This window comes from Corythoichthys intestinalis, chromosome 3, assembly GCF_030265065.1.
Source record: "Corythoichthys intestinalis isolate RoL2023-P3 chromosome 3, ASM3026506v1, whole genome shotgun sequence".
Taxonomy (NCBI): Eukaryota; Metazoa; Chordata; class Actinopteri; order Syngnathiformes; family Syngnathidae; genus Corythoichthys; species Corythoichthys intestinalis.
The window spans coordinates 65,877,616-65,904,377 of NC_080397.1; the positions used below are offsets into that span (position 1 = coordinate 65,877,616).

At 39.2% G+C, this 26,762-nt stretch overlaps 1 protein-coding gene and 1 long non-coding RNA gene across 7 annotated transcripts in view; one reads left to right on the top strand and one right to left on the bottom strand.

Moving 5' to 3' along the window:
* The window catches only part of LOC130913996 (mitochondrial import receptor subunit TOM70-like), a 119,082-nt gene that overhangs the window by 85,132 nt on the left and 7,188 nt on the right, over positions 1-26,762 (top strand). For 4 of the 6 annotated variants that reach the window (XM_057833016.1, XM_057833018.1, XM_057833017.1 and 1 more), the window contains one exon: positions 7,890-8,025. In XM_057833016.1, coding sequence (XP_057688999.1) covers positions 7,890-8,025 — 136 coding nt within the window. Of the gene's footprint in view, positions 1-7,889; positions 8,026-20,976; positions 21,102-23,873; positions 25,445-26,762 lie in introns of those variants that run through there. The other 2 variants (XM_057833019.1, XM_057833021.1) reach the window with 2 other exon arrangements.
* On the bottom strand, positions 18,841-20,117 carry LOC130913998 (uncharacterized). The gene is made up of 3 exons (XR_009062835.1): positions 19,989-20,117; positions 19,876-19,923; positions 18,841-19,480 (listed from the first exon to the last, which is right to left on the bottom strand). It is a non-coding gene; the product is annotated as an uncharacterized LOC130913998 (long non-coding RNA).

A 26,762-nucleotide genomic window follows, 5' to 3' on the forward strand; every position in this document is an offset into this window, starting at 1 on the left:
CGCTCTTCTTCACGTGAGCGCGTTCTTCTTCGCGTGAGGACGCGCAAGGGCGCCCCCACTTGAGCGTGAAAGCACCATAAAAACTCAAAGGCATGCATTTCAATATACTGGTAAATAATACACTTTAACAGGGGTCCCCAAACTACGGCCCGCGGGCCGAATACGGCCCGTCCCGACATTTGGTCCGGCCCCCTGAACAATACCAGAGAGCTTTTTTTTTTTTTTTTTTTTTTCCTAATAGTGTTATTTATTTTCTGGCCTTTTTCTGTGAAGAACTCAGAGAGGGTTATTTGGTTATTTGATTAATAGTGTTATTATTATTAAGTATTATTATATTATTATTTTTTAATTTACTTTTGTTCCGTGAAATATCCAGAAAGGGTTATTTGATTGTGGCTTTCTGAAAAACAACAATTTTTTACATTTAGGCACTCCTGTAATCGTCACACTTTTTCTGTTACATTTACTAGTTGGTTCATCTCAAGTGTGATCCTTGACTCACACGGAAACAAGCAAGTTTCTACAATATAGTTAAAATTAGATGCATAATACTTTTGGAAACATGATTTACTTTGAAAGACCGGATATCTATTTCCTGCTTGGTGCGTGCTAAACAGCAGAGCTTGATCCGGCTGCAGGTTGGCTGACAGGGTACCCGTGGGTTATTAAAAGTATTAAAAAGGCATTGAATTTAGTTTTTTCATTATTAAAGGTATTAAAAGTATTAAATTAGCTGTCGTAAGTCTGGAATTTTTCCACCGTGGTTTTAATTTTCAAGAACATCTCAGTGCAACTTAAATTATATCCGTGACGAAGTTTTTTTAATTTATTTATTTTAATCCATAACGAAGATGACGCATAGAATTTGTATGATGCACTGCACCTCGTGCGTGCGCGCCGTTATCATCATTAGCATCAACATCACAACAGCAGGCAATCGCGCAGTACCAGGCCCGAACTGGGACAGTTCCCGGTGGGCAGGCCTGACGTTTGGGCCGGTCGTAATATACATTTTTAACTAAGCTTTCAGTTAAACTATTTACTAACGGCATCACGCAACCCTGCTTTGCGCGATAAATTGTGGCCCTTCTAGCATTCCGTAGTTTGAAATTCGATACCCCGCAACAGGCTCCCTCTCATTCTCCAATGCCGCCAGCTCTGCCTCTGGGAAAGAGTATCATGATATCATCCTGTTGACTTGATTCTGGCAAAACCTAATTTTGGGTTTTAATGGCCGAAATGGGGCACGTTGAGGCAGCATGATGAGCGTGAACCCGTCTGGCTGTTGGCGCGACCCATTATCGTTGTTTTTGAGCATGTTTGGATAAAAGTATAGCGATAAACCGTAAATGAACACGCAGAATGAAATAATATTAATGAGAGCACCACTAAAACTTCCACCATGGAGGCTCCAGGCACTATTTTTGGGCACAAAGACAGAGGATTGGGGTGAAGTCCACGTTCTCGGGCAAAACATAAGTTGGGCATTTTAACCCAAAACACAAACCAAAAAAAAAAATGAATATGATGAAAAGCTGCAGTTTTGTACACACTTGCCACATGTGTAATTCAAAACACCTGCAAAAGGTTCCTCATTCTTTAAAAAGTCAGTCTAATATGAGATAAAATTATAGCCCGTACCCCAAAAATAAAATGGTAACTTCACACAGAACCTGCGCTTGAGCCCTTGATCTCAGAACTGTTAGTAGACATGCTCTTCCTCTGTACCTCCCTTTTTACAAGTTATTTGGGGGGAAATTCATATTTGATTCATCTTTTCAAGTGTAAAGGAAAACTCTTTTCTTGTTTCTAATGAGGCTTAAATTTGACGAACTCCTGTGCCAATAGGTGTATTTAAAAATTGAAATATATAATTTATGTATTTTAAAAAATTGCAAGTTTACTATTGACAGCATGCGATTAGTCACAATTTTAAAAAATTAATCGCTTGACAGCACGATTATTATTACAATATTTTAATAAGGTAGGTCTTGACATAAAGAGGGCCGTTCTTTGGCGCAAAACTTTTTGTTTTAATTGTATCTTCAATAAATGTGCATTCTTTTGTCAAACACACTTAGTAATTGAGGTTAAATTTGATGTTCAGTGCTTTATTTTTTTAATATGATTCAATATTATCTAAATAATGGGTGCGAGAAAAGTATTAATTTTCGGTTGAAATGGCATTAAAAAAGGTCTTAAAAGTCTTGAATTTAGATTTATCAATCCTGGGGGGACCCTGGACTGACCAGAAAATAGAGCTTGTACGTATTAGTTTTGACGGACCGGAGAGGCGGAGCCGGACAGATCATGTGGACCGCCTCGTATTGACTATAATACAAACGTATTTGTTGCGTCATTCGGTACAGAACTTAAAGTGCCTGTGACACGAAAAAGCATGTTTATTTCATAATACACGCGGTATTTTATGCTCCTGAATGATATGGACCGCTTGGATGTGTGTGGAAGCGATCGCTATATTTATTTAGTTTTTTGAATCCCGCGCCAGGAAAATGAGTGACTTCCGGCTTCGGTCTTGCATTGAGGAGGAGGGCGCTGTGACGTGTACGGTAGAAGACGTCCTCTTCATTATACAGCTTACTGTTGTGTATGAGGACGAAGGATTCAGCTGATTTTGCGGGTGAATAGGTTTATTTTCCGCATCACGCCAGCCAAACGGCTGCAGAAAAATATTTTTGTATGAGGGAGAGGCGTATGCGCCTTTTTGGAGTTTCAAAAGGTTCCCAATCACCGTGGATATTTACTGTGGGACCATTGGACTTAGGAGGAAGTGAGTAATCATCTTGTTTTGTATTATGTCAAATACGAATACAGCGATTACAAAGTAAACACTACAAACTTCCTTTAAATGAAGGACTACTTACGTTTGATCATTGATAGGCATGTAAAAAGCTCTCCTAATGCATTAGCAGCAGCACGTTAGCTACGTTAGCTCCAGCCACCCTCCTCCGGGGAACGAACTGTAAATTGCTCTCCGCCGGGTGGTTTGCCAATCCGCAACGACAATAGACAACCGGGTCGTCATGTCAAATAATCCAGGATAGCTATGTGTGATTTTCCGCTTTGAAGACTTTGAAACATCACTCGGTTCGGGTTAGCATGTCGGCTAGCTGTCATGCCTTCTGGTTCATTTACATTCTCCGAAGCCGGGGAAGGGAAATATGTCCGATTTAGGTGTCATAAAATATCGTTCGGGAGGTGCGACAGTAAAGGTGAAGTCGACAGTTTTGACCATTATGGAGTAATTTTGCCAGTAAATGCATTTTTATGATTTCATATTCCATTTAGCACAAGACTGTTATTTGTCATGACCATGCCATTTATTTAGCAATTGGGGAAAATACTTGGATAAAAAGAATATCCTGTAAAAATATTGAAGTAAAGAGACAGAAACAATGACATTTTGCAGCTCTCTTCCTCGCGTTTTCCTCGTTGTGAATAGTTCCCCCTCGACGGGCTGACTGGTCCTTCTCAAGCCATTTATATAGCTATTGGGGAAAAATACTTGGATAAAAAGAATATCCTGTAAAAATATTGTAGTAGAGAGACTGAAACACTGACATTTTGTGGCTCTCTTCGTCGCGTTTTCTTCGTTCTGAATAATTCCCCCTCAATGGGCTGAATAGTAAAACCGATGAGCATAGTCTACCGCTGACGTCATCCACCTGTTGGGGACGCTAAAGCCCAATAATGGTAGGCGTGGCTAACCAGCAGATTAAAAGACTAATTTCTCGTCATCTGTGCTTTGCTAAATTGTTGTATATAGTCGAATCGTCTCAAAATATGATTCTAATTCACATAATAATGCCATTTAAGACTTTTTTTCTCGAGTCATATGCTCTTTAACGTAGCGCGGCGGACTCTGTGTTTCGGGGTTAAATTTCAGGTGAATGGGCAAATTTTTATTTTATTTTATTTTTTTAATTTTGCCATGCGCTTGCGTGTCACTAGTTAACCCTTCGTGTGCCAGTGCTGACACGTGTGTCATAGGTTGTCGACCCCTGGTGTAAAGGGAAGAATGAGTGGGGCCATGTATCGAGAGATTTTGAGTGAAAATCTCCTTCCGTCAGCATGGGCGTTGAAGATGAGACGTGGCTGGGTCTTTCAGCATGACAATGATCCAAGGGCGTAGGTTTGCATAGGGACAGTAGGGACATATCACGACCAACTTTTCAGGATACTTAAATTGTACCCACCAACTTTTACGCAACCTTATTTGCATTATATAGTGACTTCAATTACATAGGTAATTTAAATTGTCTTCCCATGTTGTAAGGACAGAATTAACCCTACCATTATTACGTGAATTACTATACTTTCAATATGTTCAGACTTACATTGACCCCTCTTCACTTACTGAATGTGCTAGTCCAGTTTTCCCCCCTCAAATGCAAATTTGATTGGCTGATGACTTGACACCCCCCCCTACTTTCACACACGTGTTCACAGCCGGTGTTCTGTCAAATTTTTCACCCTGATACTATTTTGCTCCAGAAGCTTTTGTGGTGGTGAATAAGCACTCTTTTACATCAAAAGGTGCTAAAGAAACAACAGATTATTAATTAGATTATTGTTTTTTCCAGCGATGCCGAGAAGCTGTAATAGCTGTAGTAGTAGCAAGTACCTCTACCGATTTCACCAATGAGACGTCGCAAAAATAATCACATGACTCCATTATACTAATCAGACGCAAGCTTGCCGTTCTAGCTTCACGCCAGCCTGCTCAATCATGTGGTCTTTTGATATTGAGCGCTGCTCTCAACATGACTCGAAAGTGCGGATTTCAACCTCTATCTCAGTTTTTATTTGGCACTGATTGACCAAGGAAAACCAGATATATGCTCATTTCGATTTCCAAATTGTAATAATGAAGGAACGCTTCACTATGAAAACTAGAAAGTTTTCTCCACTAGAGAGCACTCATACTCTTTGGACGAATAATACCTCATTTATGTTTTTTCTCTCATTGGAATTCAATGATTTTTTGATTTTTTTTTTTTTTTTTTTTTCTTCTTTGGCTTAATGTGGTTATGTAATGTGTTATTATCCAGTATCATTATAACAACAATTCATATACCATTGTTTGAAAAAAAAAAAAAAAATCTAACAAAAATAAGCAGTTACTCAAAGTGTTAAGCTTACTTGAGTATTCTTTTCACTGTATACTTTTTTTTTTTTTATTTTTTACTTCAGTACGTTTTTTGGATGATTACGTTTACTCTTACTTAAGTAATATTATTTTGAGGTAACGGTACTCTTGAGTAAAAGTTTTGGCTACTCTACCCACCACTGCGTGTAGACATTGCAATTTAAATTTGCTTATAAAATCCAGACACTTATTCTGGAAGTTAAAAAAATTTGTATTGCTTTATTTTGCATTAATAATTTAGCCTATCAATTAATTTGGTTCACATTGGTGAGAAGTGTAGCCCTGATCACCGTTCACCCAATCTGCTTGGTCTTATTCATGTCCCGTCTCAAGCAAAAAGTGTACATGGAGGTTATGCTGTTATATCGTCCCTACCAATATTGTGACCAAACCTACGCCCTTGCAATGATCCCAAACATGCAAGAAAGGAGTGGCTTCGTAAGAAGCATTTCAAGGTCCTGGATCGAATTGTGACTTGTAAATCGTAACATGAATCGTATTGTCAAACTTGAGGCAATACACCCCGCAAATATAAGCAATAGAAATAAATGGTTTCGCAAAGGACACGCAACCAAAAAATTATAATTTTTTCAGATAGCTAGCTATATGTTAGTCTGCATTTTAACTCTTGACTGCTATTGACAGAATTAATTTGAACTGGGAGGATAGCGGTAAATGATCATGTTTCAGTGCCATTGAGTTGATAGATACCGATTTTTTTTTTTTTTTTAAATAAAAAAAAATGTATTGAAGGTTATGATTAAAAAATAAAATAATATATATATATATATATTTTTAATTGAACTTCGTTTTTCATTGAAAAAAACCTATTATTCACAGGCCTCCAAGTCCAAATGGATTGGATTTGTATTTATACTAGTCCTTCTCAAACAATTAGCATATTGTGATAAAGTTCATTATTTTCTGTAATGTACGGATAAACATTAGACTTTCATATATTTTAGATTCATTACACACAACTGAAGTAGTTCAAGCCTTTTATTGTTTTAATATTGATGATTCTGGCAAAAAAGTGATCTTGCATCACCCCGTGGCAGTTGCTCGGCATTCTCCTGCCTCCGCCTTCCCCTCTCTTCTCTGACTGGATATCCGCCCTGTGCTCTGTCGCGGTTCGCTGGCTGGGCGCCGGTGTATCAGCGGGGTGTTGCCTGCACCGGCGGGGGACCCTGCCCTGCCCTGGTGGACTGCTGGGGGGTCCCGTGGCGTGCTGTGCCGGTTGGGGGGCTGTGGCTGTGGCTTGTAGCCCGAGCGGGCGGGGGTGGAGGTAGGCGTGGGGTTGGTGCTGCATCCCCTCCTGCCATCTCTGAAGGCCGGTTGTTGGGTGCGCGGGTGGCCCAGGGGACAACCCTGAATCCCGGGGGGGACGATGGCTCCTTTGCTGGGCTGCGGGAGGAGGGATTGGCTGCGCTTGACCCCCCCGTCCGCCCTCCTTCCCTGGGCTTGCTGGGTGGGGGCCGTGGCCCTGGGTTGGCGCCCGCGTGGTGTCTCCGCTCGTCTGCGTGGCTGTCATGTGCCCGGTGTGGCTCGTATGCGGTTGGATGTGAAAGGGCACGCTCGGGTGGGGGGTCCCGGTGCCGGGATTGGCGATGGGGTGACGTAGGGCTGGTCACCAACGGGCTTACACTCACAAGGGATTCACACGATTACTGGGTTTTAGTTCATAGAGCTGATTTGTGTGCTGACACTCTATCCCTATAGCTTATAGACTCCCCCACCCTTGTCCCCCTCTTTCCCTGGTCAACAGGCCCCCCACATGGTGTCAACCGGAAATACATCTAGCTGACAATAGCACCAACGTATTAGTAATTGGTCTAGATGTTCAGTGTATTTCTTGTTGTAGTTTGTGTTTTTCTTTCTTTTCTCGTGTTTCTTTTCTTCTGTTCCCCCATGACCCCTTCCTGTTCGCTGCTTTGTCATAATAAACGAGGTATGTATTGTTGAATGATCAGGACGGGAGCATGTCAGACTCTCAATGTGAAACATTAAAACTGTTCAGACTATCCGGGCACTTAGACTTCTATTCTCCGTGTCAAACAGCTGAACAGGACAGGTTCAAAAAAATAAAAATAAAATAAAATAAAAGCTTCAGGAATCTTTCGCAGGGGTTTTGAGTTAATTCGTTGATTCAGATGATTAGGTTAGTAGCTTCTTTATAGAGTACCTTTTCATGATATGCAAATATTTTGAGATGGGGATTTTTGTTTTTTCTCGACTTTTTTTCCAAAATCATCAATATTGAAACAATAAAAGGCTTGAACTACTTCAGTTGTGTGTAATGAATCTAAAATATATGAAAGCCTAATGTTTATCAGTACATTGCAGAAAATAATGAACTTTATCACAATATGCTAATTTTTTGTGAAAGACTAGTATATGAAATAACATGAAAGCAATTAGAACAGTAGAAAGGTTGGTGATCTGTTTCCTTTTGAGCTTTGGAACTGGTAATATGTCAAAGTTACAATGTGGTCAATGTAAAAAGTAAATTTTGAGAGCAGATCTATTGTTGGGGATAGCCACTAGTGCACATTCATTTTCAAATGTTAACAGAATACAAATATAACAGCCATAACAGGCATGTTCATCCATAAACTGCCCGAACAGGTTGACTGTCTGGTCCTAGCGCTTATAAAATACAAGATGTCTTATGACCCACGTTATGTTGACATGAAATAACTAAGCATAAGTTCCTTTTCAGGAGTAACAAAATCAGAATGTCCACCGAGGATGAAACGGCGAATGACGTGTGCACTTATTACTTCCCGTTCAACCGTCACACAGAGCGCCACGAAGCGTACACCCACAGAGAGGTATTCAGGAAAGTACTGCATCAGGTAACTCCTCCGCCATACTGAGGGATGGTTATTCTCCAACCGTCACTGTGTTAAGCTTTGCATCCATTTGTTCAAGCAAGGAAAAAGAAATTCAGAGTTGTAATTTTTAAAAAAAAATAAGAGCCCTTCTGGAAATATATGGCGGAAAACGAAGCTTGCTCCCAAAAATGGATTATATTAAAGTCTTAATTCACCAAACCCCACCAGATATCCTCATTCACTTGAATTGATATCATTAAAATTTTGAGTAAAGGGAAGGCTTCCAAAAATGCTGGTGCAGACCATCTAGATCCATATCTTCTTCAATTAAGTGCTCATTTTATCAGTCCATATTTAGCTCATATTTTTAACCAAACCCTTCTTTCTGGCATCATACCAACCTCTTGGAAAACTGCTACTGTTCTCCTGCTACATAAAAATGGTGACATCTCTGACCTCAATAATTACCGTCCAATATCCAAGCTTTCGTTTTTATATAAAATTCTTGAATCTTTGATCAATTCTCAACTACGTTCTTTTATTGACTCATCTAACATACTTCAGCCGCAACAGTCTATTTTTCGCCCAGGTCACAGTTACACAATTACAGCTACAGTTTCTGTCTTAAATAACATTGTCTCCTTTCTTGATAATAACCTGTTCTGTGCTGCTCTTTTCATTGATCTTTCAAAAGCATTTGATACCGTTGATCATAAAATTCTTCTCCATAAACTGCAGGCCATTGGTTTAGATGTTAATGCTCTCAAGTGGTTTAAGTCCTACCTTACGGACAGAATACAAACTGTTGCTGCTGACTGTGTTCAATCAAGTCCACTTACTATTAAAAATGGGGTGCCGCAGGGGTCTGTCCTTGGACCACTCCTTTTTACGTTATACATTATTAATATTATTCTTCCTAATCAATGTTGTAATGTCCACTTTTTTGATGATTGCCGATGTTCCTCCTGTTTCTTCCACAGCTCTAGCTCTGACTCATTTATAGACTGCTTTTGATTAATGTTTTCAAATATCTCTTCATAACCACAGATTAGTTTTAAATGCTGAAAAAAACAAATACATGGTTTTCTCCACTTCCACCATTACCGACAATGACCTACCCGGAATCCCTAAATGGTACCCAAATTTCTCTCACTGATTCATACAAATACTTAGGAATTTGGATTGACAGTAACTTATCATTCAAAACTCATTTTCATCATCCAATCCGTAAACTTAAATTCAAACTTAGCTTCCTGTATAGAATCAAAGGCTGTCTGTCAAATTCGAACCGTGTGTTATCCAGAGGTTGCGCTAGACTTTTTCGTTGTCTGTCATTTTGACTGACAGGGTCATAAAAATCCGGTCATAATCTATTTTTACCCGTCACTTAAATTTTTTAAATGATAATAATGACATATTCAATAATATTTAGTTTTCATTCATCTTTAATTAATATTCTGTCCGAACAAGCTTAACAGAGAATCCACACCGCGCCATCACACATCAAGCAGTTGTGCGTTATTAGCACCTAGCTTGCCTTGAACACGGCTTTATAGGAAGGGTCGGACTTGACAAGTCATTAAAAAAAAAAAAAAAAAAAAAAGGGTTTGAGGATAAGCCTGAGAATGATCGGTTTTCTCTCTGCTCCATATAAGCAATATTTCACCATTGCTTACACGGCCGAGAGTCGGGGCAAACTGCTCGTATGTATGTGTGACATGCACGAACAGTGCGTGCATGCTATCGATCCATATACTTTGAATATAAGCCTATACAGGGATTATTTATGCCTGTTATTTGTGTCCTCTTTTTAATAAGCAAAATATGATATCCCTGGAATGACGGATGACAGCCAGCATGTGTGATTGTATGGTCATTTGTTTTGATGTTTCTACAGGCATATATAATCCCCGTTTAGGCTTATATTCAAAGTATATGGATCAATAGCATGCACGCACTGTTCGTGCATGTCACACACACATAAGGGCAGTTTGCCCTGACTCTCGGCCGTGTAAGCAATGTTGAAATATGGCTTATATGGAGCAGAGAGAAAACCGATCATTCTCAGGCTTATCCTCAAACCTATTTTAATTTTTTTATGACTGTTGTCATGTCTGACCCTTCCTAAAAAGCCGTGTTCAAGGCAAGCTAGGCACTAATAATGTACAGCTGCATTGCTACCATAGCTACCGTACCGTCTCTCGCTTTTTGATGACATAATTGCTGCATTAAATCCGATTTGCGGGACTGGACAGTACAGACCGCCGCGACAGTCTGGAAAAATGTGGCCCAGATCGGATTTAGTTCGGACACTCAGTTGCCTTGACATTTTTCCGAGTAAGGCCAACGACGTCATGCATCAAGAGAGACAATAGCTAATTAATATGCTCACTCGCCACCCTGTGGTCTGGGGTGTGAATTGCAACCTGTCAAAATGACAGATGGACTTGTTTTTTCCGTCACCGTTTTAAAAAACCAGTCATCGACGGAAAATATTCGGTTAACGCGACCCCTGGTGTTATCTTCTTTTGTTTCTGTTCTTGATTACGGGGACATCCTGTACTGTTGTGCAGCTCCATCAACTCTTCATCAGTTAAAGCCGGTCTATCACAGTGCACTACCTTTCATCACCAATGACAATTTCTGCACTCATCATTGTACCCTTTATCAAAACGTTAGTTGGTCTTCACTACAGTCAAGAAGAGATATCCACATCATGTTATTCATCTATAAGGCTTTTCTATGCAAACGTCCTTACTACCTCACATCTCTCCTGTCATTCAAATCCAGTAAATACAAAACACGATCAACTAACTACTTAACCCTAAGCATTCCACTCACACGCACTAATGTTGGCAGAACTGGCTTTAGCTATTATGCTACTCTTAAGTGGAACGAATTGCAATCTACTCTTAAACTACAGTCAATCATTCATCTTGGCGATTTGGAATCTCTTTTGTCCGATGTTTTTACTGATTATTGCAACTGTTTTCGTTAGTGTATTTTGTGAATGTTTCTTTGTGCTCAGGCCTCTCTTGTAAAAGAGATATTAATCTCAATGAGACTGCCTGATAAAATAAAGGTTAACTTAAATAGAAAATAAAAAAACACAGACAAGACTGAAAAAGCAGTTTCTGCTTTTGACCCCTCTTTAAAATAAAGTAGGGTTGCCAAACGATTAAATTTTTTAATCGAGTTAATTACAGCTTAAAAATGAATTAATTGTAATTAATCGCAATTCAAACCATCTATAAAATATGCCATATTTTTCTGTAAATTATTTTTGGAATGGAAAGATAAGACACAAGATGGATATATACATTCAACATACGGTACATAAGGACTGTATTTGTTTATTATAACAATAAATCAACAAGATGGCATTAACATTATTAACATTCTGTTAAAGCGATCCATGGATAGAATGACTTGTAGTTCTTTAAAAAAAAAAAATGTTAGTCCTAGTTGTAGAAATTTTATATTAAAACCCCTCATAATGTTTTCGTTTTTGAAATTTGTAAAATTTTCAATTAAAAAATAAACTAGTAGCCCGCCATTGTTGATGTCAATAATTACTTACACAATGCTTAGGGTGCAGAAGCCTATAAAATCTGTCGCACCCAACCGCCAGCAGAGGGCGGCAAAACTCCATAAAACAATTAACAAGTGTGCGTTTCACTGTACCGTTATTTAAATCTGTCAGAGCGGGGCATCTGCGTTAATTGCGTCAAGTATTTCAACGTGATTAATTTTAAAAAAAATTAATGCCCGTTAACGTGATAATTTTGACAGCCCTAAAATAAACTGCTGTATTTTAAGCCAAAAGAACTGTTTTGTTTGATAGAACAATATGTCTATATGCTGCAATAGCAGATTCGTGGCGCATTAAGCCCCAAACTATTTTTAATGTGCTTGCTTTATTTTCCTTGGAAACCCCCGTTTACTGATGTCGCGCAACCTCTTTTTTTTCAACCCAGCTATAAAAAGGTAAGTCATATCTTATTCAAAATGTCATTTTTAGCTGTGAATCATTAATTGATGTCTAATATTTTGTTTAAAAAAAATAAACAAGACTTTAAAAAAATGATTCGCATATTTTAAACATTAAAACATATTACGTCACAATGAAAAAACTGGTGTCTGTAAATAAGTCACGGATATCTACCTCATAACTATGGCTTAATTTTAGTTTTTTGTTACTGTCACATTTTCCCCAATATGTTAAATGATAATCGATCCAAACAAAGAAAATGTGAAAAAAAATAAAGAAAAAATTCTAAAAGGGGCAATATATGAAAAAGAACATCTCGACCACTCCTTGATGTCTGCGATTTCTGCATCGCGACCCTAGTAATAGTACCATGTTTCACCCCTGAAATCCCCCCCAAAATCCGGCTGTGGCCATTCGAATCTGTGTCTTGACACTCGATGACACATGCTACATGAAATTTTTGGATCGAAACAAGGTAAGTACACGATAATATCTCGTTAAAATCATGGCGTCTATAATTATGGTTTTGCTGTTTTTTGCTGTTTAATTTTTTTTTTTTTTTTAAATGCCCTCCTGTTCAAAAATGTTCTCATTAAAGTTAACGATGGCTTTGATCTGGCCAAAGAAGCCGGGCAGCAATCTGTCAATCATCGTTTAACTTGTTAAACAGTTTCTGCAAGGAAGCGCGGGTTGGAATGAATGTGTGTGTCTGTGGGGGGAGAATGTGGAGACTTCGAGACATTTAAATAAACGCCAGTAGTGATTATGAGGAGTTTGTAATTTCTACATGTCACTCCAAGAGTCACAGCCATGTTAGGTAAAAAGAAGCATTTAATCAAGCCAAACCTTTTTCTACTACAGTACTTTGTTCTTGTTTGAAAATGATTCAGTGGGACAGTTTAAAACGGATTATAATTATTAAATTTGAAGTGCTTAGAAAGCATTTATTAAAAACTATATATATACATTTTTCAAAATCATACTTTGGGGGAAAAAAGTGAGGAAAAAAATGTCTTATATGTATTAGGGTTGTTCCGATCATGTTTTTTGCTCCCGATCCGATCCCGATCGTTTTAGTTTGAGTATCTGCCGATCCCAATATTTCCCGATCAGATTGCTTTTTTTGCTCCTGATTCAATTCCAAACATTCCCGATAATTGTTCCCGATCATATACGTTTTGGCAATGCATTAAGAAAAAAAATGATTTAAACTTAATTCAATTGCTCCAAGTATCTTTTTTTTATTGTCCAACATGACAATGCTGACAATGTTCCTAGTTTTTTTTTTGGTGCCACACTTAGTGAGTGCGACAATAAATGGCAGGGGAGGATGTTTGTTGTTATTATGAACCAATCTGTAAACCAAAACTAAAGACTCTGGATGAGTGTAAGACATTTTGTCTGTAACATTAAATACAATTAGAAAACGATTTAATTAAAAAATATTAGGGGTGTCAAACGATTAAAATTTTTATCGAGTTAATTACAGCTTAAAAATGAATCATAATTAATCGCAATTCAAACCATCTATAAAATATGCCATATTTTTCTGTAAATTATTGTTGGAATGGAAAGATGAAGACTGATTTATACATTCAACATACTGTACATAAGTACCGTATTTGTTTATCATAACAATAAATCCACAAGATGGCATTAACATTATTAACATTCTTTCTGTGAAAGGGATCCACTGATAGAAAGACTTGTAATTCTTAAAGGATAAATGTGAGTTTGTATATTGTGACTAAATATTGCTATCTAGTGTATTTGTTGAACTAAACGAAGTGTTTGAATAGAATTTGCCCAAATGCATGATGGGAAGTGGCCATGACTGTGTGGAAGTGGTGCAACGATGACAGTGTGTGGTTGCAGCAAATGCTATATCTTCTCTGCGTTGGGTATATTGCATGGGTTAAGAAAATGATCAATCCTTGTCCAACTGCTCCAAAGTGACTCCCACAAAATACAGGATTGTCTCAGATAATTAGAATATTGTGATAAAGTTCTTTACTTTCTGTAATGCAATTAAAAAAACAAAAATGTCATACATTCTGGATTCATTACACATCAACTGAACTATTTCAAGCCTTTTATTATTTTAATATTGCTGAATTTGGCTTACAGCTTAAGAAACCTCAAAAATCCTATATCAAAAAATTAGAATACTTCCTCAGACCAAGTAAAAAAATAATTTTATAACAGCAAAACTAAATCAAACATTTGAAAATGTCCATTGATGCACTCAGTACTTGGTTGGGAATCCTTTTGCGCGGATTACTGCATCAATCCGGCGTGGCATGGAGGCAATCAGCCTGTGGCATTGCTGAGGTGTTATTGATGCCCAGGATGCTTCGATAGCGGCCTTCAGCTCATTTGCATTTGTAGGTCTGGTGTCTTTCATCTTCTTCTTAACTATACCCCACAAATTCTCGATGGGGTTCAGGTCAGGGGAATTAGCAGGCCAATCAAGGACAGTGATGCCATGGTCAGTGCACCAGTTACTGGTGGTTTTGGCACTGTGGGCAGGTGCCAGATCATGCTGGAAAATGAAATCCTCATCTCCATAGAGCTTTTCAGCAGATGGAAGCATGTAGTGCTCTAAAATTTCTTGGTACACAGTTGCATTTACTCTGGACTTGATGAAACACAGTGGACCAACACCAGCAGCTGACATGGCTCCCCAAACCATTGCTGACTGTGGGAACTTCACACTGGATTTCAAGCAACTTGGATTTTGCTCCTCTCCAGCCTTTCTCCAGACTCTGGCGCCTTGACTTCCAAATGAAATGCAAAACTTGCTTTCGTCTGAAAAGAGGACTTTGGACCACTCTGCAACTGTCCAGTGCTTCTTCTCCATAGCCCAAGTCAGACGCTTCTTCCGTTGTCTTGAGTTCAGAAGTGGCTTGACCATGGGAATACGGCTACAGGTATGGAGATGAGGATTTCATTTTCCAGCATGATCTGGCACCTGCCCACAGTGCCAAAACCACCAGTAACTGGTGCACTGACCATGGCATCACTGTCCTTGATTGGCCTGCTAATTCCCCTGACCTGAACCCCATCGAGAATTTGTGGGGTATAGTTAAGAAGAAGATGAAAGACACCAGACCTACAAATGCAAATGAGCTGAAGGCCGCTATCGAAGCATCCTGGGCATCAATAACACCTCAGCAATGCCACAGGCTGATTGCCTCCATGCCACGCCGGATTGATGCAGTAATCCGTGCAAAAGGATTCCCAACCAAGTACTGAGTGCATCAATGGACATTTTCAAATGTTTGATTTAGTTTTGCTGTTATAAAATTATTTTTTTACTTGGTCTGAGGAAGTATTCTAATTTTTTGATATAGGATTTTTGAGGTTTCTTAAGCTGTAAGCCAAATTCAGCAATATTAAAATAATAAAAGGCTTGAAATAGTTCAGTTGATGTGTAATGAATCCAGAATGTATGACATTTTTGTTTTTTTTAATTGCATTACAGAAAGTAAAGAACTTTATCACAATATTCTAATTATCTGAGACAGTCCTGTACATAGTCACTTTGGGAGTGTTGTAAAGCTTCTGCTCATTAATTGCACGGCTTTAGTGAATACTTGCACGTACTTCACTTGCTTGGCGTTGGCTTTTATCACTGTATCTAAGCAAAACAGCGATATTATAGGCTGTAACGGCAATGCGTGAATGGGTCGTGCTGCGCATGCGTTAATTGCGTTAAACTCCGATATTTTTTTTGCCGATTCCGATACTTTGAAAATGACGTGATCGATCGGGGCATCTTTAAAATGTATCTCTTTCCAGTGCCAGAGCTGAATAAATACATTGAGCACACACACACACACACACACACCAAAAAAAAAAGGGGGGGTATGCGCTACTACGCGGTTTTTCACTTATCGCGGCGGGTTCTGGTCCTTATTAACCGCGAAAAACGATGGAATACTGTACGATGATGAGTCATCCAAAGTCTTTCCAAACAGCTATTCAAGTCATCTAGTAAAAATTTCTTTAAAAAAAAAATATATATAATATATAACTATATTTTTTAATATCGCAATATAATATCGCAATATATTGCAAACCCCCCAAAAAATCGCAGCAATAGTTTTTCCAATATCGTTCAGGCCTACTTTCAAGTCCGTGTCCATATAGAGCATCGTATTTACGTTGTATTTCAAAAAGTGTTTGGAATGCTTAGTTCTTTTCACAATGTGTTACATGCACAGGAATGACACTGTAAGCTTGTTCAAATGACAATTACTATGATGAAAAGAGGACTTGTGGCTGTTTGTTGACGTTGACTGACAAAACTGTAAGAGCAAGTTCATGCATCAAGTACAGTTTCAATATTAGGGTTTGGCACTGAGCATCGATGGGAACCGGTTCTAACACTCCGATGCTCCCGGAGCCGTTCGAATTTTCAAATTTCGATTCCATGTTTCGATGCCCCGACCGAGCGGAAAAACATTGCTGCCGAAAACCACGAAGACGCCACATGAAGCGTGTTTGTGCATTGCACCTTGATCACAACAATGTACACGGTGCGGCGGCGGTGCTCAAAAGTTTGGGTCAACTTTCCAAAAAAAAAAAAAAATAGACCAGTCAGCTCAGTGCAACTACAGTGAGGCAAAAAAGACATGACGGAGGCCTGTAATTTTCTTCATCGGTGCACCTCAATGATGGGAGACAGAATGAGAAAAAAAATTCCAGAAAATAACGTCTTATTTTTAAAGAATTTATTTGCAAATTATGATGGAAAATAAGTATTTGGTCAAGAACAAAAGTTCATCTCAATGCTTTGTGATATTCCCTTAACTGATAATGACAGAGGTTTTCTGTAGGTCTTCAAAGGCTTTCACACACTGTTGCAGTTATTTTGGCTCATGCCTCCATGCTCCATCCTTTCAACTCCTCCCAAAGATTTTATGGGTGAGCTCTGGAGACCCGCTAGGCCACTCCAGGACCTTGAAATGCTTCTTACGAAGCTACTCTTTGTTTCCCGGGCAATAGGTTTGGGATCATTGTCATGCTGAAAGACTCAGACACGTTTCATCTTCAATGCCCTTGCTGACGGAAGGAGGTTTTCACTCAAAATCTCACAATACATGGCCCCATTTATCCTTTCCTTTACACGAATCAGGTGTCCTGGTCCCTTTGTAGGAAAAATGTGGTAAAGCATGATGTTTCCACTCCCATGCTTCACAGTAGGTATGGATACAATTCAGCATTCTTTCACCTTCAAACATGAGAAGTTGTGTTTCTACCAAAATTTTTTGTTTCATCTGACTAAATGACATTCTCCCAGTCCTCTTCTGGATCATCCAAATGCTCTCTAGCAATCTTCAGATGGGCCTGGACGTGTACTGGCTTAAGCAGGGGGACACATCTGGCACTACAGGATTTGAGTTCCTGGTGCCAGAGTGTGGTATTGATAGTAGCATTTATTACTTTGGTCCCAGCTCTCCCCAGGTCATTCACGAGCTCCCCCCGTGTGATTCTGTGATTTTTGCTCACTGTTCTTGGGATCCTTTTGAGCCCACAGGGTGACCAGATCAAGGCAGATGATCAGTGGTCTTGCATGTTTTCCATTTTCTAATAATTGCTCCGACAGTTGATTTCTTCACACCAAATTGCTTACCTATTGCAGATGAAGTCTTCCCAGCAAGATTCAGGTCTAGAATTTTGTTTCTTTTATGTCCTTTGACAGCTCTTTGGTCTTGGCCATAGAGGAGTTTGGAGTGGAGGTTGTGGACAGTTGTCTTTTGTACTGAGAATGAGTTCAAACACGTGCTATTAATAGAGGTAACGAGTGAAGGACAGAGGAGCCTCTTAAAGAAGTTACAGGTAACACTTTATAATAACTATCCGTTTTACTAGTTAACAAATTATTAGTAAACGTTTGATAAATGATTTATTGTTGATTTTGAAGTATTTGTTAACAGTTTTTTAAGCATTTACAGGGTGTTCCAATATGGTTGACCCCATTCTAAATGCCCATGCTAGTAGATGGATCTTAATAAAACTATATACACTTTATGTTGAAGGTCTTAAAGGGCAACTGAAGACCTTTCCGGATTTTGGTGTAATTTTATGAATATAGACTTTGGACGAGTTCGTCAAAACAACCATGACATTATCAACACGTAATTGTAAGGATAATTTGCGATTTTTTAGTTTTTTTGCACTCCGTTAATGGTCCCTTCGCAAACCCGGAAGTGTGACGTAGGCACCAGAAGACTACCCACAGCGAGCATAGCAGCAACAACGATGTCAGTGATATTTCCACCATGGGTAACCATTCAGGATTGCTCTTTCGTGACGCTACCGATGGCAAAGGCTCCCAGGAAAGATGAACTACAATTAATCCCTACATGTTTTAACCTGAGGCGTCAGATGACGGCGATTTATTGACACAGCAGATGGCGTCATGACGCCAATTGACAGCTCGACACTTCACGAACGGGAGAGTAAGTGGTAGGTCCAGCATCGGGATTTTTTTATTAGAATGCGATTACATGGTTGTATATTTTTCCATGCTCTACACATAGCTAAAACTGGATATTAGGTAATGGGACAGCTCCTACCGATCTAAATATGATAAAGCTAGCCCAAATGTGGCTAAATGAATGATGTGTTATTGATATTTCAAAATAAATGACAAAACCGTTTTATTTTCCAGGTGTTGCTGTAAACCGTCAAGTAATTACCCTTCCAAGAGTATGCCTGTGTCATCAGGAGATCCCAGACGTGAGAGCCAAACTTGAGGAGGCTGAAGCACTGACAGGGGCATGAATTACATTTAAAAAAAAAAAAAACATAAATTGTAAACAACATTGACACATTTTGTTGACTGTTTAATGTATTCTATTGGTATATAATATATTGTAATTATATTACATTCTGAAAAAATATTCAATAGGCCACAATAATAAATGATAGATTTATGTTGAATCAGCATTAGCTTTCGTTGTCAGATTGTGACACAACATGTTATACCAAGCACACAATGGCACACATCAAAGAGCATAATTTTAGTAAGGAACACAAAGTTAGGATAGCAACGGACTAGCGCAACATTTAAAAATGATAATGGCAGTGGGAAATATGTATTTACTCTTTTCTGTAGCATGAAGTGTTCTCTATACAAAGATAATGCATTATCATTAAAATATAAAGGTAACTAGATTTTTCTTTTAAAAAATGTGTACTGTATATATGACTAGTTTATGATTTCATGTCATCAAAATTTGCTACATTTATTTCTCCTAAATCATCGTCATCTGATGTCGCAGACGGAAGAAATTCAGCATCTGGCAGGCCTCATAGGATCTCTTCAGTCGTCATCGCTGGACACCGCATCACTTGGGTCATCATATGACTCGACCCACTCTCTCTTGATTTTGGGAAACTGGGTGGCAACTGACGTGCAACGCTTTTTTCATTGTGTTGAGGGTTTCCGCCACTTCATTTTTTATGTTTGGCTTCCTGGAGAAAAAAAAAAATCACAGCAGCATGAAAATATTGGATAAATCCAAATTTTAATTTAATAATAATTTCTTGGTGTTCAAATAATAATGCCCCAGTCATAGCAGCATCTATTTGATGCTATTGTTCCCTCTTCAAATAGGCAGACCACAGTTGAAGTATAAAAAACAACGAGCCAAGGACCTATTTGGTGCTGGGGACATTTGAATTTACATAACACCTATTGATATAGTAATAAAATCACATGAGTAGATGACATGTCAGCCAACCTATCTACTTATGACAGGCCAACAGCAAAAAAAAAAATTAAAATGTCACACTTCAACAAACAGGCAGTAGGAGTCCCCCTTCGTTTATATATATAAAAAAAAAAAAGCCATTAATGTTCTACTTACGTCTTTGTAAAACCAAGGTTGTATTGTAGGTTTTCAAAGCTGTCGTGGCTGAAATGATGAAAACAATGAGCCAATTGGGGACCTGTATGCATGCTAACAAAAACGGTCCAAACCTTTGCAGGAGACGTTTTTTTGGGACCACTCCTAGAGTCTCGAATCTTCCTGTGAGTAATTCATCGCTACACATCGAGATGGCATGACGAATCCCGAGTAAAACCCAGAAAATGTTTGCAATATTTGGCGAGGATAGCGTGGTGCTATATTTCCGCATTCAGAGTGGTGGCGAGGCTTCCTGGAAGTTACGTCATGAGGTAGGAGTCGGCAGGACGGCGCGTCCCTCGTTGCTATGGTGTTGCTATGGCCATAACTAAAAAACTACGCGGTCAATTATTATTATTTTTTTTTTTATGTGACTTTTTGAGAGAGCGAATGACGCATTTAATACAATTCAACTGAGTAAAACACTTAAGAGCGAAATCTGAAAAGCTCTTCAGTTCCCCTTTAAGTTTTATTGGTTAAATATACAAAGAAAAGTACAAATATTTGTTGGTTCTATGGCAGATTTTCATAAATGTGCAACATGAGCGCTGCCTGCAAAATGCCTTATCAAAATGTCTTTTCTTTTGAAGTGAACGCCATTTCTTAACCTGAAAAGATAGAAATGCCAAACGTTACACACGAAAACTTGAAACGTTTCTACACAAACTGTGTTTCAGGTTAAGGACACCCTGTAAATGCTTAACAAACTGTTAACAAATACTTCACAAATCAATAAATCATTTATCAATAGTTTACTAATGATCTATTAACTAGTAAAACGGATAGTTATTATAAAGTGTTACCAAGTTACAGCTCTGTATGAGCCAGAAATCTTGCTTGTTTGTAAGTGACCGAATAATTCTTTCCACTATAATTTGCAAATAAATTCTTTAAAAATCAGACAAAGTGATTTCCTGGATTTTTTTTCCTCATTTTGTCTCTCATCGTTGAGGTACACCTATGATGAAAATTACAGGCCTCTGTCATCTTTTGAAGTGGGAGAACTGACACAATTGGTGGCTGACTAAATACTTTTTTTGCCCCACTGTATATCATGCAAAGGTTGCTGCACAACCAATAGGATTAAACACCTCTGGCTTCATGGAATATAAGTGCCAAGTGCATAGCTGAGTACCGCGCATTTGACACACTGCACCGGTCCTCGTCCTCTAACCAGTAAGAACCAAGTAAGTAAAACTATAAATGCTAATGTAGCTATATAAGCAGCTACTGTACGTAGTGCGTTGCCGCCTCCGTTAAAATCAACAGTATTAAAAGCATCTTTTATTTTAGAATCTGTCGTGTTGCTTGTTTAGAAAGAAGTATTCCATTACTTTTTTTAATGTAAGCACATAGCAGAAACCACATAGCATCACATCACATAGCATCCTAGCCGGATGCTCTCATCGCTTTGTCTCCGCATTATACGTACACACGCCTACAGTGCCATTCACTGGCCTAACTAGTGTTGTTACAACATAAACATTGTATTTGTCTGTAAACACAACAGTATTGGTTTTACAAATAAGGAAACCTTATTATTTTGCCTCATTTACATCAAATTATAATCAATAGACAAACTTACAATGGGGCAATTAAGTATTTAGTCAACCACTAAAAGTTCTCCCACTTGAAAATATAGGAGAGGCCTGTAATTGTCAACATGGGTAAACCTCAACCATGAGAGACAGAATGTGTGTGTGTGTGTGTGTGTGTGTGGGGGGGGGGGGGGGGCAGAAAAACACATTGTTTGATTTTTAAAGAATTTATTTGCTATCATTGTGGAAAATAAGTATTTGGTCAACACCAAAAGTTCATCTCAATACTTTGTTATATACCCTTTGTTGGCAATAACGGAGGGCAAATGTTTTCTGTAACCCTTCACAAGCCTTTCACACACTGTTGCTGGTATTTTGGTCCATTCCTCCACGCAGATCTGATCTAGAGCAGTGATGTTTTGGGGCTGTCTTTGGGCAACACGGACTTTCAACTCCCTCTACAGATTTTCTACGGGGTTGAGATCTGGAGACTGGCTAGGCCACTCCAGGACCTTGAAATGCTTCTTACGAAGCCACTCCTTTGTTGCCCTAGCTGTGTGTTTGGGATCATTGTCATGCTGAAAGACCCAGCGATGTCTCATCTTCAATGCCCTTGCTGACGGAAAGAGATTTTCACTCAAAATCTCTCGATACATGGCCCCATTCATTATTTCCTTTACACAGATTAGTCATCCTGGTCCCTTTGCAGAAAAACAGCCCCAAAGCATGATGTTTCCACCCCCATGCTTCACATGATGTTTTCACCCCCATGCTTCACAGTGGGTATGGTGTTCTTCAGATGCTGTGTTTCGACCAAAAAATTCTATTTTGTTTTCATCTGACCATAACACTTTCTCCCAGTCCTCTTCTGGATCATCCAAATGCTCTCTCGCGAACCGCAGACAGGCCTGGACGTGTACTTTCTTCAGCAGAGAGACACATCTGGCAGTGCAGGATTTGAGTTCCTGGCGGCACATTGTGTTACTGACAGTAGCCTTTGTTACTGTGGTCCCAGCTCACTGTAGGTCATTCACTAGGTGCCCCCGTGTGGTTCTGGGATTTTTGCTCACCGTTCTTGTTATCATTTTGACGCCACGGGGTGAGATCTTTCATGGAGCCCCAGATCGAGGGAGACGATAAGTGGTCTTGTATGGCTTCCATTTTCTAATAATTGCTCCCCCAGTTGATTTCTTTACACCAAGCGTTTTACCTATTGCAGATTGTCTTCCCAGCCTGGTGCAGGTCTACAATTTTGTCTCTGGTGTCCTTCGACAGCTCATTGGTCTTGGCCATAGTGGAGTTTGGAGTGTGACTGACTGACATTGTGGACAGGTTTCTTTTATACCGATAATGACTTTAAACAGGTGTCATTAATGCAGGTAACGAGTGGAGCCTCGTTAGACCTCGTTAGAAGAAGTTCGACCTCTTTGACAGCCAGAAATCTTGCTTGTTTGTAGGTGACTAAATACTTATTTTCCACCCTAATTTGGAAATAAATTCTTTAAAAATCTAACAATGGGATTTTCTGGGGTTTTTTTCTACATTCTGTCTCTCATGGTTGAGGTTTACCCATCTTGACAATTACAGGCCTCTCTAATCTTTTCAAGTAGGAGAACTTGCACAATTGGTGGTTGACTAAATACTTATTTGCCCCACTGTATACTAATGCTTGGTCATAGCTCCCAGCTAAGGTGCATGTATGGCAAAAGAATATGTGTAAATGTTTTCTCTGAAAAATGAACACCTTTGTGAAAGTGCACTGTTGTGGAAAGAATCCTCATCACATTTAAGTTCACAGACTGATATTTATATACAAAAATAGCCCTATGAGAAGTTCATATAATTTAAAAAATCATCGAGAAGTAGAAGAACTTTAATATAAACTGTGCAATGTTTTTGACACTGCCTTTTTTTTTTTTTTTTTTTTTTGACTCCGCCTCTTAAAAGAATCGGAATCGTTCGGAACCGGAATCGAAAAGTGGAATCAGAATCGGAACCGTTCAATTCCAAAGGATGCACAACCCTATTCAATACGTACAGATATCTGTTCCAAATTGAAAATTAAAACCACAAAATGAAATGTGTAATGTCCGTGTTTGTAATAAGGGGGCTTGATTGATGGATAATAGGCCTGTATGTGAGAAGCAGCTAACTTTAAAAAAGAAAAAAAAAATTGTAAATATTGAACTACCCTTTTTTTCCCCATTTTTTTTGTGCAGCATGTACACTTTGTCATGTAAATCCAACGCCTGCGCTGTTTGAATAAGAGAAAAACCTTTGCTATCAGGTTGACCCAAACGCCTCCTTTTTAATGCTCATACATGACTAAAATCTCTAGCACAGTTCTATTTTCGTTTTTTTTGTTTCTAATTTTAAAATCATTCCCTGAGCCTGTCTTTTTTTCTCTCTCTCATTTGACAGACTGGCAGATAGGGTGTCATTTTAAGAATGGAAACGTTTCAAGACAGCCACTTCGATTTTGACTGGCAAATTCCTCTGATATTCTTCATCGATATATATGGTGATCAAAGTAAAATAGAACTTAAATCTGAATAAAGTTATGATTCCTGGAAAGAGATGTGGTGCTTTTTCTTTACTGTATCGGGGTTTTTTTTTCAGTGGAATGTACTTGATATAAAATGTTTTTTAAATACTGTGTGAAACAACTAGTGTGATGGTTCAAATTACTAAATAGTGTACTTTACCACTTCCAATTTAGTTCAGTTAAAAAGCACCTGTGGCTAAAGATTTAGTAAATAGATAAAAAATAGCTAACTTTTTGTCGTATTTAAATAGGAAACATGTTGGAATTCAAGGCAACAAAGGACATTTTGGTATATATAAAACAATTCCAAATGTATTTTGATACTTCTATGTTATAAATCTTTGGATTGCAATCGACTGGTGTTTAGTTCTCGCTGACCGAATCAAACACCCGCTCAGAGGTTGCGCTAGACTTTTTCGTTGTCTGTCATTTTGACTGACAGGGTCATAAAAATCCGGTCATAATCTATTTTTACCAGTCACTTAAATTTTTAAAATGATGATAATTACATTGTGGTGACCCTTTGTTTGGCATAATTCACCTTCCGTACTTGTGTGTCCATTTGGCCGAGCGCGTTACCGGCTACGACACAGTCACGTGATAGAGACATTTAAGAGCCGCGCGCGCGCGCTCCGGCGTGAATAGAGAGTTCACAGAGAGCAGCAGAGCTACAGCGGTTGGACACAGCAATTGGAGCTAACAAGACTCTTAACATTGCATACCGCTTCAACAGTATTTAGTAGTGATGGCCAAATGAAGCAATGAAGCTTTGCAGCCAATTGGTTTGCACATGTAGCAAAGCTTCATTGTGCTTCATTTACTCTAGGGCGCCATCAAGTGGTCTCCAATGACACAGATGAAATTAAACTAGCTTCAAGTTTATTCAATTTCTCGCTGCGTATCTTCCCTGTAATCATGTCGTACATGTCAGCATGTCTTGTTTGGTAATATCGCCTCACATTGAACCCTTTAAAAACAGCGACTATTTCTTTGCAAATGAGGCGGACACAATTGTTGCGTATTTTAGTGAAGAAATAGTCCAATGTCCACCTATCCTTGAAGCGTCGGCCGTCGCAGTCAACTTTTTGTTGTTGTTGTTGTTGATTGTTGCCATTTTAGAAAATTAGAAGTCAAGGGTCACATGGGGAAATGTTGCTTAAAGGGCTGCTGCCTTTTAGTGGGTAAATGAGGAGCAGCATTTAATGTGTAAGCTACTTCATATGCTGGTAGCAGTACTGCTGACCAATTTATTAAGTCTGGGTGCATGCCAGACGTTATTGATCTTATGACAGAGGCTGGGGGCCGGATAAAATTTGACCCCGGGCCACACTTTGGATATGTCTGCTTTACGATGTCGCCTTTCTACTCTCATTAGTCTGTTAAGAAAAATGTAGACATATTGCGACATCTCCCGTGTCCACGTGTGTTATTTTTGGGCGCTTGAGTAGCACATGATGGACGGATTGACATAATTTGTCAAACCAACACCCGACACGCTCTGACACGAAAAAAAAAACACTGGGAAAAAATTGGCATGTATTTAGTTTCATTGCAAATCAGTATTATGGTGATCATACTAAATATTTTTTTTCTGTGCACCTATGAGGTAATTATCGCTGCCATGAAGCCTCCATATAGTGAGTTTTCTGCCCCCTTCACTGCCGTCACGCGACCGCAGCTCAGCTTTTGCTTGCCTCATAGCTACCCGTGATTTAAATTACTGTAAATTTGATAGTATGTCGTCATAGGTCGTCCCGAGTCTGTTGAGAAAAGTAGTACACTAAACCATGCTCGCTAGATTTGCGTGGTGTTTTTGTCTGTTTGAGCAGCATTTGATAGACTCCACGTTGTGGACATATGAGGTAAACATCGCTGCCATGAAGCCTCCATATAGTGACAGTTCTCTGCCCCCTTCACTGCCGTCACGCGACCGCAGCTCAGTTTTTTTCTTGCCTCGTAGCTACCCGTGTTTTAAATTACTGTAAATTTGATAGTGTGTCGTCATGGGTAGTCCCGAGTCTGTTGAGAAAAGTAGTACACTAAACCATGCTCGCTAGATTTGTGTGGTGTTTTTGTCTGTTTGAGCAGCATTTGATAGGCTCCATGTTAACAAATATATGACAAAGTCATGTCCTTTCATTTTATGACTCGTTCACCGCATAGTCATTACTGGAAAGTCAAGTTAGCAGCAAGCTAGGTCAGGAACCGGAGGACCGAATCACTGAACGGGAAGTGACAAAACTCAGTCTTTCCCCCCTGCCTGCACGCTGGCTGCTAATTGGCCACACGTGGAAGTGAGTGACAGATGCCCTGATTCTGTTTCCGCTCGCTCCCCTGCCCGCGATGAGGCTGGCGTCTGATTGGTCGTGTGCGATGTCAGACGATGCTGCCGCTTGCTCAACGCCCTCCCACGCAGCGAACAAGCACAAACTTTATTGAACGAATCAGTGCAGATGGTGATTAGTTCGGTCTCGTTCGCCCAAACAATTCGTTCAAAAAGAACGAATCGTTCGCGACCGATACAACACTACAACATAGCACGTAAAATACAAATTGTTCCTTTACACGCTTTTTTTTGAAAAGCGCATCAGTTCTATGGAAAGCTTGCGGCTGGTAAGTCAGCTCAGCGCAGAGATAGAAGTCGGGAGACAAAAGCACAGAAAGGCATTTTTAGTTAAAGGGTTCATTCCGACTTACGCAGAAATTCGGGTTCCGTCGCCAACGTAGGAACGGAACTCATTCGTAATGTAAGACTCCCTGTATTT